Source organism: Gigantopelta aegis, chromosome 12 (genome assembly GCF_016097555.1).
Source record: "Gigantopelta aegis isolate Gae_Host chromosome 12, Gae_host_genome, whole genome shotgun sequence".
NCBI lineage: Eukaryota > Metazoa > Mollusca > Gastropoda > Neomphalida > Peltospiridae > Gigantopelta > Gigantopelta aegis.
The window spans coordinates 11,894,785-11,911,579 of record NC_054710.1 but is presented as its reverse complement, the minus strand read 5'-3'; the positions used below and the strand labels follow the sequence as shown (position 1 = coordinate 11,911,579).

At 37.2% G+C, this 16,795-nt stretch overlaps 1 protein-coding gene across 1 annotated transcript in view; it reads right to left on the bottom strand.

Moving 5' to 3' along the window:
- Positions 1 to 9,572: 9,572 nt before the first annotated feature.
- Positions 9,573 to 16,795, bottom strand: part of LOC121386209 — a 41,564-nt gene continuing 34,341 nt past the window's right edge. The window contains exons 9-10 of the mRNA XM_041517039.1: positions 13,108 to 13,202; positions 9,573 to 10,833 (exon numbers count right to left, since the gene is read on the bottom strand). Of these exons, the coding sequence (XP_041372973.1) occupies positions 13,114 to 13,202 (89 nt within the window). The 3' untranslated portion in view covers positions 9,573 to 10,833; positions 13,108 to 13,113. The remainder of the gene's footprint in view (positions 10,834 to 13,107; positions 13,203 to 16,795) is intronic.

The following is a 16,795-nucleotide window of genomic DNA, read 5'->3' as shown; positions in this document are numbered from 1 at the left end:
TTGAATGAATGGTTGTTTAACGATACCCCAGCACAAAAATAGAGATCGGTTGTTGGGTGACAAGACGTTCTCATTGAATGAATGGTTGTTTAACGATACCCCAGCACAAACATAGAGATCGGTTTTTGGGTGACAAGACGTTCTCATTGAATGAATGGTTGTTTAACGATACCCCAGCACAAACATAGAGATCGGTTTTGGGGTGAGAAGACGTTCTCATTGAATGAATGGATGTTTAACGATACCCCAGCATAAACATAGAGATCGGTTGTTGGGTGACAAGACGCTCTCATTGAATGAATGGATGTTTAACGATACCCCAGCATAAAAATAGAGATCGGTTTTTGGGTGAGAAGACGTTCTCATTGAATGAATGGTTGTTTAACGATACCCCAGCACAAACATAGAGATCGGTTTTGGGGTGACAAGACGTTCTCATTGAATGAATGGATGTTTAACGATACCCCAGCACAAAAATAGAGATCGGTTGTTGGGTGACAAGACGCTCTCATTGAATGAATGGATGTTTAACGATACCCCAGCATAAAAATAGAGATCGGTTGATGGGTGTCAAGACGTTCTCATTGAAACTAATGTATTTCGATTTATTTATTTGTTAAGCCGCACCGCACCGCACCGCACCGCACCGCACCGCACGCGCCGCTTCCAGTCTATATGAGCCTTTAGGCTGGGTTTCTTTAGAACGACCGTTCAAAAATGCGCCAAATTTCCTTCATCTAAAATGCGCACTTATTCCCTTTGGCATTCCTTTTGACCATTATCCAAATTTCAAATTCCATAGCACCACCACACATCCTTCTTCCTACCTACCCCACCGTTTCCTGTCGAGGCCGGCACCCGTGCCCATGATAGGCGTGTGCTACAACAGCTTGTTCTGAATGTACACGTTAAAACCTAGTCCTGTCCTGTTCTGTTTCAATTCCTGTCCTGGGCCCCCTTCCACGAAGCGATCTTAGCCCTAAGATCAACTTAAGTGCATAGGGTAGCTATGCGCCTACGTAATCTTAACGCTAAGAGTGCTTCATGGAACGGGGCCCTGGACGGAAGAGCCGGAAACCCCTCAAATCGCAATGGACATTGTCAGCCGTCCTGCTTTATTACTGTAAGTAATTCCGTAATTATCACTTGGGTATCGTGAGTGGTCGTTTGTATTCGAACGTACCCTTACCAATAGGCCTAATAATAAAGATGGGTTTTTATTTTTTATTTTTAAAGAGAAAAATACTGTAACTCTATTTTTATTATATTATATACTATACTATATACGTCTGGATCGAAGTCACTAGGTCCTTCTATTTATGATATATATTATACTATCTAAGTCTGGATCTAAGTCACCAGGTCCTTCTATTTATGATATACATTATACTATCTAAGTCTGGATCTAAGTCTCTAGGCCCTTCTATTTATGATATATATTATACTATCTAAGTCTGGATCAAAGTCTCAAGGTCCTTTTATTTATGATTTGGTGCTTATACATGTAAGTCTCATCTGTTTGATCTTCTGTTTATTCCAGACTGATTCTTTTTGTTCCTTCTCACATTTCGTTCTTTGTACCCAAGAACTTCATACAGGTGTAGTTCATTTTAAATCAAGATGAAAGCAAGACATGTTTTATTTAACGACGCACTCAGCATATTTTATGTACGGTTGTATGGCGTCAGACATATGGTTAAGGACCACACAGATTTTGAGAGGAAACCCGCTGTCGCCACTACATGGGCTACTCTTCCGATTAGCAGCAAGGGATCTATTATTTGCGCTTCTCACAGGCAGGATAGCACAAACCATGGCCTTTGTTGAACCAGTTATGGATCACTGGTCGGTGCAAGTGGTTTACACCTACCCATTGAGCCTTGCGGAGAACTCACTCAGGGTTTGGAGTCGGTATCTGGATTAAAAATTCCATGCCTCGACTGGGATCCGAACCACAGTACCTACCAGCCTGTAGACCGATGGCCTACCACGACGCCACCGAGGCCGGTCGGTAGTTACTTTGAATGCACATTCTTATGTCATTCCAGTCAAAACTTCAACTTATTTTCGTGTTTATGTCAAATTAAGATTCAATCACGCTGTCCTGGGCACACACCTCAGCTATCTGGCCTGTCTGTTCAGGATAGTGGGTTAGTTGTTAGTTGGTTAGTGGTTAGAGAGAGAGAGAGAGAGAGAGAGAGAGAGAGAGAGAGAGAGAGAGAGAGAGAGAGAGAGAGAGAGAGAGAGAGAGAGAGAAGAGGGTGTAGTGGCCTTATACCTACCCAATGAGCCCTTGAGAACTCGCTCTGGGTTGGATCCGGTACAGGGCTGCGAACCCTGTACTTACCAGCCTGTAGTCCGATGACTTAACCACTGTGCCACCGAGGCCGGTAACTGTCTCATGTGTTTCCTTTTGTGTTTCATTTTCAATAGAGTAGGATGTAGCCCAGTGGAAAGCGCTCGCCTGGTCGGTCTACGTCAGTGGGCTCATTGGGCAATTTTGCTCTCTAGCCAGTGCACCATGACTGACATACCAAAGGCCATGGTATGTGCTATTCTGTCTGTGGGGTGGCGCATATCTAAGACTACCGGTATATGTTAAAAATTACAAAATATTTCACAACCAATAGACGATGGTTAATAATTCAATGTGCTAAATAAAACAAGCTTTAACTTTTTCATTATTAGTTTACTGTATAACAAATAAATGTAGGACAGAAACAAGGAGAACGTCAACCAATCTGTACAGCGAGGATCTTGCACCTGGAAGAATGGATACAACATAATATTGGTCAATATTAATGTGATTCTATAAATAAATTCGTTAATTATAGGTCACTTTATCAGCAAATTTTGATATCCCAATCTTCATATCGAATTTTTGGCATCTTATTTGAAATCAGCATTCTGAGAAATGTAAGGAATAATATATACCGTAAATTATGAAATTAACGCGAGTAAGATATTAATGCAAAAACTGCGAGATATGTAACGCTATCAAGAATAAAATGCGCAACTAAAACACAAACAACAATGCAAAAGTCAATACACATCGTTTATGTTAAAGGGAAAAATCCTAGATTTTAAACACTACAGCATATAGTTCACTATTAAAGCCGTTTATGATCACTGAAATCAGATATTACTTATATTTTATTCTATTAAATTATCCATTTCCGTAGAATTGAAGTGCTTCTGGTCAACATGGCCTTTCTAATACCAAAAACAATTAGCATTTTTTCATATTTTTAAAAACACACGTGCGTTTGAGAAGTAGCGGTTTATTGATTCGAGTTCTAGTCTAATTTTAAGGATATTTCCCGTTTTAACGTCAAGGATTCTTCTTTCACTCTATTGCAACTTTATCCAAATGAGTTACAGGTTTGTAAATTAACTAAACTTAGTGTCCATTTTTTTACGGGTTAAAACTACGGTCTGTGCCTTTAATAGAAAGTAATCATTTAACTAACAAGAACAAACAGACTTATAAGAAGTACATTCTAGGCAACGAGAACAAAGTGCACGAGTCCACTTAGCAGATTTACTATGAAGCCCAATAAGATTTACTATGTTAGCTCCACACCTTTACATATCAGTGGTGCTCTGCATTAGAGGTGGAGGATTATTTTGTCTAATCTCTGTAACATAACACTAAAGTAACTTTATTACAAATAACTCAACATTGTTCTTGTTTGCAATGTGATCTGTTAAAGGGACAGACCCTAGTTTCAACCCGTGAAAATTAACACTAAGTTTAGTTAATCTACAAACCTGTAACGCATTTGGATAAAGTTACAACTGAGTGAAACATGAGTCTGTGACTTTGGAATGGTGAAATACCCTCTAAAAATAGACTAATACTCGAATTCATAACTGTAACTTCTCAAACGCACGTACGTTTTTAAAATTATGAGAAATGCATTTTGTAATATTAAAAACACCAGGATACACTTGGAATGTACGGAAATGGGTAATTTAAATAATAAAACCTAAGTAAAGTATGATTTTAGTTCAAAAACGGATATAATAGTAAAAAACATGTCTTAGTGTTTTAAAAACTAGGGTATGTCCCTTTAACATTGCATTTACCAGACGCATTAAAGGAACAGACCCTGGTTATTAAACACTAAGGTATATTTTTCACCATTAGAGCCGTTTATGATCATTGAAATCAAACATTACTAATATTTTATTGTACAACCGAACTGTCTGTGGTCATCCTTTTGTTTCTAATACCAGAAAGTGCATTTTTCATATTAAAAAAACAATAAAAAGAAAACAAACAGCACGTGCGTCTAAGAAGTAACTCTTATGGAATCGAAGTTTAGCCTGTTTTAAAGGATATTTCTTTGATTTAACGTCGCATACTAGAAGTATTTTACTCTATTGTAACTTTATCCAAATGTGTTACAGGTTTGTTGATTAACTAAACTTGGTGTCAATTTTTTTACCGGTTAAAACTAGGGTCTGCGACTTTAATAATAATAAAAATACGCGTTTTAGTGTGTACCTGTCCCAACACAGTAATGTTATGACGCATTATGTTAACTGATTTACAGTATTTACAAGCCACACCTATTAAAAATACACATAATGTTGTTGACCAATTACTACTTTCTAGTTATTGATCATATTTGCAATAAAACTGTAAACTCGACCTAAAATGGGCAAGAATTTATTACACCCACATTAACGCGGTGAATCTCTGCCCACAATTTCGAAGCTATCTTAGCGCTACGAAATCGTAAAACCGTCGTTCGTAGGGTGTGACGTCACTACAGCACACGTCATAGCTTACGATGATTTTACGATTTTGTAGGCTAAAATTGCTTCGAAAATATGAGCGTAGGATGGATGTGCCTGAACCTTCAGTGAATATGGGCACGTTAATAAGACTTTTTCTTCCTTCCTTCCTTGGGGAATTTGCAAACAGTCTGCATAGAAACGATATCTGCAGTTGTGTGTGTGTGTGTGTGGGGGGGGGGGGGGGGGGAGGGGGACAGCGGGCCCCAGTCTGATTTTTATATTTATTTATTATTATTATTTTATTTATTATTATTATTATTATTTTAAAAAAATAGTTCATTGCTCCAGAAATATGTTATAATAGTGTCATGGTTGGAGCCCTGAATTCACTACCTTACAAAGTACATAGCAAACAATATACTAATATATAAAACAAGAGCAGTGACAAAAATGGAAATAATAAGAAGACTGAAAAGAGAAAATTTAAAATGAAGTTATAGATATACTTCCAAACTGGCTTCATACTTAAAATTATACACATAACAAAAGTACTAAGTGTCTCAGTTGCGGTCTTCTAGAACGTTTAACCATGGTTCCCACTTGTCGTCGAATTCTGTATGTAAACCGTTTTTGTAATATATGTATTTTTCTATTTGTATCTTATTTTTAATAAAATTGTTGATACGAGTTTCATTTAGTGTACTCTTTTGTAATTTTGATTTGTATATGTAATATTTTACGTTAACAGTTAACCAGTTTACAAATATATGTTTACTATTTATAATTCAACTAAGACTGTGTTCCTATTCAACTGGGTATAATCACCTTTTTGTAATAACCATTTTTCTATAATACTCCAGAGTTCAATGGCTTTAGGACAGTCATAAAATAGATGCTGCAGTGTTTCTGGTTCATGTGAACAAACGTTACACATACTAGCATCATTCAGTTTTATTTTATGTAAAAAGGTATTTGTTGGTATTATTCTATGTAAAATCTGGTACTGAAACCACAATAGCGTTGGGTCTTTTAAAGAGCAAAATGGTAAACTATAATATTTCGCACATAATGACGAGGTAAAATCACACCCTTCCGCTGAATATTTTCATCTGTGGTGTAGGAACTATAGATGATTTATTTAGTAGTTTGTAAAAGGTTTTACTTCCCAATTGGTCTGTCACGTCATGTCATGTCAGGTCATAGGTTCTAACGTGCACATTCAGAAGAAGCTGTTGTAGCACTCGCCTTTCGCCGGCTCCTCCGTCCAGGACAGGATGATGTTTGGGATGGGTTGGGTTCGCCCCCGCTGGAACGTGCATGGGAGCACAAGCAGCCGGACCAGGTAGCGGGCGAGGGTTGATGAACCATACAACGTTGATGAATATGACAGTTATGGTGGAGGGTGGGTAAACGTCTGGCGAAGGATCAGCTATTTTGGGGGAAAATCCCAGTCTTCATGTCATGATCAGAGGAACAATAATAGGTTTTTGTTACAGGGATGACATACAGGATCTCTATGTTCCGCCATACACAGGTGCTCTAGATCCTGGTTTCATCCTCATGCATGTACATAGCATGCTAGGGTCGTTAATGACTATCATCAACCGGAAACCACAGAGCGAATGGAGTGGCCAGTTCGGTCACCGGATCTCAGTCCCATTGAACATGTGCAGTATATGCTACAGGTAGCCATTTTACACCACTGCAGGACCAGGAAGTTGCATTTTTTTGAGGAATTGGAACAATCTTCCAAAAAGCATGTTCCAAGACTGGTTACGGACATAGGCAATGATGTTTGTGTGTTATTCTGGCAACAGGATTTTACACACGATGTTGACATCGTTGTTCATCAGACGAAAACTTTCCATTGTTGTTCTTTATTTGCAATGACATTGACATATCGTCGACGAAAATAGGTACCAGAACAAACAAAAAACAACACAAATAAAACCCAAACCCACCCCACATTGATACAAGATATTAATGGTGTAGTGGACGTAAAAACACATTCTATGAAATTGTGAAGGTGAGTGTGTCTTGTTCAGGACAAACGCCTTCAGGACTACAGCTATTCCGAAAGTCATAGACAAGAACCAAATACTAGTACCAAAGCGATTTAAAAATCTACGTAATTAAATTGTGTGGCACAGGCAGCCCATTACTTGGGTGGCGGTTGTTGATCAAGGCCATATATCTTGTAAACGTTAAGACAAATTAATGTGTCAACAAGGCTGTTGTATGATCACTACAATCGACGGTGCACTGTCTATTATGCAGATGCTCATCGGTTGCTACACAATGTCCTTCATGAATTTGTATGTGGTAATTTTATGGTCAAAAGGCCCAAAGAGCCAAACTACAATATAATACAATCAAGTACTATCCTTGAGTTGATTAAGACATTGTACACAGACTATTTACAGTCTATAAAGCCGGCCTGGAAGTGAATATTTTGCTGACCGTAAAGAATGACTTACTACCCACACCAATGCCCATTGCTGAAACAAACACAAGATTCAAATGTGTCTGAGAAATTACTCAGGAAGTCAGTCTTGATTGTTGACGGACAGGCATTGGTTTAAAGTCCAAAACACAAAGGCAACACAATGTTTGAGAAATATGTTGACATGTTGTATTTGATCGTTCCAAGTATCTGTTAATCAAACTAGATGCACAAATTAGATATACAAACCCGTAAGAAGGATACCAATGCCTCATACTGAACAGAAAGCAATGTAAAATTAGGTAATTTCTTCTTTGAAACCTTTTTAAAAAACGTTGCATTGAATTGAAAATGGGTGTGTGGTTTCACGAGGACAATGCAGTGTAGAGTAGTAACACTGCGTTGAATGTTGAATAACCAAAGACCAAACTCGGGGAATTATTGAAAGAGCCAAAAACGGGGTGTTCGCAGATCAGCCTGCTTGTGTCATGTTATTACCATACAAAGATAACATGTACCCCTCTAGACCTTGCATCACGTTTCGCAGTGGATGGACTCGTATGTGTGAATAACCATCTAATTTTGCTCCCAGTTTGTGCTAAAGTATTCAAAAGGTTGCTGCTGTTGTTAAATAATCCTTTCACCAAATACCCATACATGTTAAAATACTCTTAGCATAATATTTGATGTAATAAATAAACAATACAGTAATGTATTATTAAATAGACTACGTTTTTGGACGATATATTTTCATCCATTGCAAATAGTTATGACATGGCGTCCATCTTGAATAATGCCACACATATATTGAACTCATTTGTGTTGTATGCTGCTATACATTCTTGCATTTATGGCAGCAAATAAAGCTCTTCATAAGACTTGGATGTCGAGTTTATGACAAATGCCACCATTTTGTTTTCCGCCATCTTGTTTTTCAACCTTTTTAACACAAAACTAAATTTTCAGCCATTTTGTTTTCGGCCATTTTGAACTATAAAACGTAATTTCTCAGGTAGCCAACATATTTTTTTTTTTTAATGGATTCAGCATACAAAAATTAGGTTAAAAGAAAGAAGTGTTTTATTTAACGACGCACTCAACACATTTTATTTACGGTTATATGGCGTCAGACATATGGTTAAGGACCACACATATTTTGAGAGGAAACCCGCTGTCGCCACTACATGGGCTACTCTTCCGATTAGTAGCAAGGGATCTTTTATTTGCGCTTCCCACAGGCAGGATAGCACAAACCATGGCATTTGTTGAACCAGTTATGGATCACTGGTCGGTGCAAGTGGTTTACACCTACCCATTGAGCCTTGCGGAGCACTCACTCAGGGTTTGGAGTCGGTATCTGGATTTAAAATCCCATGCCTCGACTGGGATCCGAACCCAGTACCTACCAGCCTGTAGACCGATGGCCTGCCACGACGCCACCGAGGCCGGTAAATTAGGTTAAAACTCCATGTTGGACAAAATCTTTGAAAAATGCCTGTACATGTCACATTTCGGGAAAATTGGACCGGACTGTCGGATCTTCCAGTAGAGTGTGTTTTGCCAGAGAACGTCAAGGCGTGTGGACAGAACATGTTATCCCAAAGTCTGACGTCCGTGGGGAAAGGACTCTTATGTATAAGACAAGTATTAAACACCTATTCATATAGTAATATATAGTTATCATGGCATGCCCGTTATGACATCCTGCAATACCCGAGGCAACACTTAAAATACATTGAGGGTTTTTTTTTTATTGCTCATAAAATGTTATTATTCCATGATAATAACTGGCGTGATTTGCAGATCACCTACTACGTCAGATTACCAATTAACTAATTGTTAGTGTACATGAGGTACAGGGCCGGGGCCGCCACCAAATAAGAAGTAAAAAAAAAATACCTCGCTTCGCCAAAGCTTAGGCAACAGTGAAAAAAAAAGCTACGGTTCGCATCGGATGTACAGGAAAATCCTGGGGTTACCCGTCTCTGACAAATTATAATATAGTCTGGCTTACGCCATTCCAGTTGTGACATTAAGCCATTTTGGGTTTAGGGTCACAAAACCTCGGAATTGTGATAACTGTGTTACGTGTGCACGACTGTAACCACAAGGTGAATAGCTTTCTGCTGTTACATGCTATTGCTCTTTAAACACAGAGTGTCTCGCCGGCTCCATAGCGACAGGACGTTCATTAAATATTTAGTTACTCAATTATCCTGACTGTGACGTGAGTGTCACTTCCATCGTACGCCAGTTTAACTAAAACAGTTTGCGTTCGCATTTACATAAACTGTATTAATAGTTATACCTGGTTCACTAAACCACATGCCGAAGTGTCTTACCTATATATGTATAGTCAATTAATCAATCAATCAGTCAATCAATCAATTAATAAGTTTATTATACCCTTGGATAAAACATACAAAATATATTGCATGGTTATTAACACAATAGTGTTAAGTAAAATATGGTAACAAACTACATTTAAACATTTTAGTAAATACAAAACATGGAAATGTATATAAAAATTAATTATTAATTAATAATAATGTTAGTAGTAGTAGTAGTAGTAATGTTGATAATATAGTAGTGGTAGTAGAGGAGGAAACAAGAACGTTTTACGTCTTTGCATTGCAACATAAATAAATGTTGATATATCTAATACAATTTTCTTTGACTTTAATGAATAAATGTAGAAAATTGTAATAGGAAGGCCAATCACAATTATATTTCTTCAAAAATCGTGGGGTGGGATGAGAAGAATGGTAGGCGTTGTCTTCCGGACACATGGTGATTCCACTCGCTTTCTGCGTTTTGGGCTGGAATTGCCTTTATGAGATTACAATGGAAATTTTTCGATAGAAATGGCCGGTTATACGTAAAACGTTCCATATCCGTAGTTACTGTGACTCCTTTTTTCATACAGTACTGTCAAAAGTGTATTAAAATAATACAATTATTGAACATTGCCATCGTTAATTGTGTTTTTGTTAGGCAATAGACTCACCGCTCACATAACGAAATAAATGAAAAAAGAAAACAAATACAAACAACAACAAAACAATAAAATAAAGTGAAAACTAAAAACAACAACCAAAAAAAACCGGCAACAAAAAACAACAAATACAAACACAACAACCAGCAACAAGAAACCACACTAATAGGATGAGAAAGAGAAAGTGTAGTAGTATTAATAATAACAGGATTAGTAGTACTCTGGAGTAAGTGTTTTTCTGCATAAGATATGTGTTGCTAATCAATCAATTATAATCAATCCAAATCTTTACTGCCAAAATGATGCCATATGACCGGGCGGCCATATTTAATTTGTGTCATGTGCTCGTTTGACTAAAATGACGTCAGATTTTCTCTAAATTCTCTCTAAAATCCTGATGAATATGATACAGGAGGCAACTATTCAGTTCTGTTTATAAGATATCGAAGAAATGTTCAGAACAAAACAATTTACAAATATGAAGATTTTCGCAAACGAAAGCTTGCACAACAGTAACTGATAATAACAGTAAAAGTACATAAAGAGTCATGTTAAATGTTTGTGATTAACGTCATCATTATAGTCATATTCATCTCTTCCGTTTGTCTTCTGAAGCGATGTACAGCACACGTGTCTTAGTCTGTGACAACTGAAAGCAAGATAATCACATAATTGTCAGTAACGATTCTGATGATGATAGTAATGTCAGTATAACAAAAACAAACAAACAACAACATCAACACGAGAAAAAAACAAAACGAAACGACAAAACCCTCACAAAAAAAAAAAAAAAAAAAAAAACGCACCACCAACAATAAAGCAAAACCCCGCTCAAAACCCCCACCACACACACAAACCAAAGCATATTCAGTTCTGTTTATTCAGAACAAAACAATTTACTAATATGGAGATTTTCGCAAACGAAAGCTTGCACAACAGTAACTGCTAATAACAGTAAAAGTAGATAAAAAGTCATGTTAAATTTTCTGATTAACGTCATCATTATAGTCATATTCATCCCTTCCGTTTGTCTTCTGAGGCGATGTACAATACACATGTCATGAATATGTCTTAGTCTGTGTAACCCCAAAGAAAGATAATCACAGAATTACGAATGATGATGGAAACAGTGATATGTTTTTGTCAATAATGATTCTAACGATGACAGTTACTGTAATGTCAGTATAACAAAACCAAACAAACAAACAACAACATCAACAAGAAAACAAAACAAGAAACGACAAAGCAACAATAACAAAACCTCACCACACAAACAAACAAAACGAAACATTATTAACATGTAAAACTAATTGAGCGAAGCTAGAAATAGGTTAGGAACTAGAGCTCTTATTTTTGAAACCATCTTAGCGCTGCGATATCGAAAAATTGTATGTTATAATGATGTCATAGCCTACGACGATTTTACAATATCTTTGAAGTAAGATAGCTTCCAAAATATGTAGCCTGGTAATTATTACTTAATGGAGATGAGGACAACCTTTTTAAGACTAGCAGTAGCTCTGGCAATCCCGGCCTTCTATGTGCAGTAAGATGGGCACATACTCTAATAATTATATCATAATTGTCACAATTATTGTGTTCAGTAATGGCGTGATCAGCTTGCCGAGCGCTCACGAATATTTAACTGGAACCATCGTCTTCTATCACATCACATTGATTTAGCGTTAGGCGCAAAAGACCAGTCTAGCAAACGACCCCGATCGCTCGCCCTACTGGACATGTAAATGATTTCGGTAAAATAAAATAAAATAAAATAAAATAAACTTAGTATTTTTATTTTTTTAAAATCATTATTGTTTTTAATCGAGTAATCTTTTAATTAAGCACATAACAGTCTGTAACTATATAGGCAATCGTTTGATAAACAAAAAAGCTATAGGTCGTCCAACAGTTTATTAAGAAAGTCTCTAAACCTCTAAGGGTATCATGCAGGCGCGGGTCCAGGACGTTTTGAAGCAGTACTAAACCAATTAACTTCCGGATGGGTCAAACTTCGAGGTGCACCCATCTTTTGATAGGGCATTTAATACCACAATTCCTGTCATTGGTGATAAATGTGAGTGTGTTTGTTGTGAAAAAAGAGAGAAGAGTTTCATATGGGCAAAACATGCATGCACTTTTATTTCATCTAGTACCATAGTGTCAAGTAACCTTGTGCTTGAAACTTGTATAGGGTACCTGTAAAATAAAAGTACTCAAATTTTGTGTCGAACTAGAATAGTCATAGACGCTACTCGTTATCTCTGAAATGAGCAGTTTCACCCCGTTTTGTTTTATCACTTTATAGGTGAGGGGAGGTAGTATTTATATCCACGGGGTATATGTCGATTGATATGATGCAGGTAGGAGATTTAGCTACATATGCTACTACTGTCGTCCATGGGATTTGATTTGGTGGTATACACCCTTATGTAAGCCACATCTAAGACATCAACTGGCTTGGAGTCAACAAGTGAACCGTTTAAGCCTAAATTATACACTAATAAGATAATTCACACCAGACTGTCATTCTTTCCCGAACAGCATAAACAGTGACAAAGAATAACACAGCAGGCAACCTGGCAAGCGACACGGCCGATGGAACTGCTGAGAAAACAATGACATATTGACATGTGTGTCTAGTATGATTTCATCATATAAAAAAATAGAGTCTTCAAAACATGAGTCTATTAGTTCTGTAGCATTAGACAAAGAACCAATCAAAAGTGTTGCATGCAACTACTTAACGGAAGTTGTATACTAGTAACAACGGTGAGAGCATTTTAAAACAAGTGCAACAAATTTAGTTTTTTCGTTGTGAGCAGAGGGGTCCGGACCCCCTCAACCCCACCGAAAAATTGCATAGTTCTTGATTAAAGGACAATTAAACTACATTTGTTACAGATATATGCAACATACAAACCTTATTTTAAATTTTCGTAAACGGTGAAAAAGTACCATATGGTGCTTCGTCTCTGTCAGCGATTGTTGAACGTGTCCCACGTGCTGGTCTCTCTTCTGTGGGACAAACAAATAGAGAATAACTGGTTACTGGCTTAAAACATCGGTTGTATGCTGCGACAGTTACAATGGCGAATGCTGCGAGGCCCTGCCGAGCGTCATTGGTCATTCGACCCGAGCAGAGTAATGCCTATTACTTTAAGACAGTAACAGGTTTCTTTATTTGTCCTCCAGTCCAACATAATACGAAACATGTTTAACAACTTTACCGTTTTCAAGAAACACTGGAACACTTATTTATGAGTGCTCTAAAGTTACAGTCCTATGGAAAGCGGTAGAAGAATGGGCATTAAAAAAAGGTGAAAATGTTCAGTTGGATAAAAACATGGTTTTATTTGGTATCATAACAAAAAAGCATTGTTTTATTAATTGGTTCATTATTAATATTAAGTATTATATATATAGAACGAAATTACAAAATATCAGATTAAACAAAAACGCAATGCTAAGATTCATTATTGATAAAATACAGATTGAAAAATATATATTTTATAAAAAAATTATAAAAATTGCCTGTATAAAGACTTTGATGATCAGTGGGAACCTTGGCAGCAGTTCCTCAAACAAATTGTATAAATTCATGTATAAACTTATTAATAACAAAAGATACGAATAAGCTAATAAACATACTTTTATGCAAAATATCGCCAGTTCGGAAAACGTATCTCGACTTTCTATAATTTGTTGTTGTTGTTGTTGTTGTTGTTGTTTTCTTCTTTTTCATCTTTTCTCACTCTTTGTTTCTATTTCTAGTACTCTCCTTCCTAGTCTCCAGAATATTTCCTCTTTAGTTATGTAATGCTTTTGCATTGCTAATATCCCGTTTTACAGTATCATGTTAAGCCTATCTGTTTCATCTTAATATTGAATACTATATATGTGTGCATACGGCTCGCGCCGTTTGTGTTCCCTATCGTCTTCGGCTTCATCCCTGTTAATCCACACGCCCGTGTCTGTCTGTCTGTCTGTCTCCTCTCTCTCTCTCTCTCTCTCTCTCTCTCTCTCTCTCTCTCTCTCTCTCTCTCTCTCTCTCTCTCACACACACACACACAAACGCACATGCATATGTATACACATATTGTTTAATAAGTGCTTTATATACGAGTGTATAGCTTTAATTATGTATCGTTTATGTATATACAATAATACCATGTACAGCAATGATTCAAGGCCCCAACCTTGACCTTGCTTATGTTGCTTATATTAAAAAAAATAAAAAAATAAAAAAACTTTACCGTTTTCCAGAACACTAGCTAAGGTGCACATGTGTTTAGCTTTGTCTTTACAATATCGATATGGCAAAACTAAATAGTTCGTAACGTAGTTCCGTCCCAAAATTGCAACATTTTTGGTTAGTGACTGAAAATATAGAAGTTGGTCTCGTCATCATGTCTTAGCAATAAAGGTAATGATTGCAGGATCAAGTTTCAAATAATTTGTTTGTTTGTTGTTGTTATTTGTTGTTGTTTTTTGTTTGTTTGTTGTTGTTATTTGTTGTTTTTTTTGTTGTTGTTTTTGTTGTTTGTTTGTTTGTTTGTTGTTGTTGCTATTGTTGTTGTGTTTTGTTTTTGTTTTGCTGGAGTTGTTTTTTTTGGGGGGGGGTTTAGGGAGGGGGTGGGGGGGTGGTGTCTTTTTCGTTTTTAGACCATTCTGACCTATACTGTTGCGTAAAAGGGGACATTAATCAGTTTTAGTCACCTAGTTTATATGTTCCATATGCTGGGTTGTTCTTAATGTATTACTTACACCGATTCATGATCCCAGTATGGTATTATCATATTAAACCAGCCTTCATGACCTATACATTCCTCGAGTATCTTGGTTGGCTATTTTGATACTTTATCAGGCGCACCTCCTCCACCGTATCTCAATGTTCCGAGAAGATCCCATCTGTCGGACTCGGTGGTGTTGTGGTTCATCCATTACACTTAAGGCTGGAAGGTACTGGATTCACATGCCGGTACTAGCCCCACCCAGAGTGAGTTTAACGACTCACTGGGTAGGTGTAAGGCAACTGCAGCGACCTCTGTTTTACTAACAACTAACCCACTGTCCTGGACAGACAGCCCAGATAGCTGAGGTATGTGTCGATATGATGGATATGAAGTTTAAAACAAGTATAAATGAATCAATTAATGACTGAGATCATATCTGTAACATATGAATGTTATGGCTTTTGTTTTATTCTAATGAGGAAGATCGTGGTTGGCTTGGGGTTCTTCGAGGAAAAGTTAAAACTTAAAGTTTGTTTCATTTAACGACACCATTAGAGTACATTGATTTATTAGTCATTGGCTAGTTCATGTCAATCATTTCTAATTCTGACATATATTCTTAGAGAGGAAACCCGCTATATTTTTCCAATAGTAGCAAGAGATGTTTTATATGGACCATCCCACAGACAGGATAACACATACCACCAGGACTGGTTGGAAGGAGAAATAGCTCAATGGGCTCTCCGACGGGGATCGATCTCACATCTGTCGAGCGCTTTACTACTGGGCTACGTACCAGCCAGTTCTCGAGGAAGACTGACTTATATACTCAACAAAATGAATTAAATATCAGCAGATATTTTTGGAATTTTTCTTCAAATATGTTTAAAAAAATACAACTTCGTCTGTTGTGAGGTATTAACGTTGTGGTATGTGTTTAAAATTGATGATTTAAACAACAATTTAGAGCGAACAGAATGACAAGTATTATTATGAGCCAACGTGTAACCAATCCTAGCTGAATGGGGTTGTTGTTGTTGTTTTTGGTTTCCTGTGTTTTTTTATATAATATATATATATAAATACACAAAAACAATTCCCACCATATGCATGTTGTATTATGACACTAGCAAGGAATAGAGGTATTTCGAATAGTACAAATTGTAACCGGTTGCGGCCGTTTTGAAATTAAAAAAGGCGGCCACAATGGGATATATTAATATCTGTTTTTAAATTGACACAGGTTGATATTTTCGATATTTAAAAAAACTCGTGACGAATCCTCTATATACTAGAACACAAATTGCTTGCACACACCTGGTGTTAGGTTTACGCTAGCTGCCATTGTATCGTAAGGTGCTTCCTCGTCGAATTGGATGGGGGTGGAGATGGTTGTTGTTGTGCTCAGAAGGCTGTGAATACCATATTTGAATACATGAAATTCAACATTTTCTCGGAGGGGGGGGGGGGGGTGGGGGTGGGCGGGGAAGCACGCCCTTGACCCCCATTTGCAGGTTCAAATACAACTTGCTGGCCCATCTGCATCTGCATTTCAGTGCATTCGAACCAGTATTTTAATGGTATTTGTTCTATTAGCGACGTAGATGGGGTGGGGTGGGGTGCGGTGGGGTGAGGTCACAGGGTCCCAATTCCAAATATTATAAATACCCTTCCAGGCCCATAATAGGTTCGAATTCCAAAACAAAACAAAATCACTTTTTTTATTGTAAGACTACATTTAACTGCCTGCTGGTTAAATGCTTAGTCATGAAGTTTATCACAAAGTCTGTTACAATTAATTAAGGACTGAATACTTAATATTAGTTTACCTTAACACCGAGTGTTTGGTAGTGCTCACCTAAATTAATTAATGTG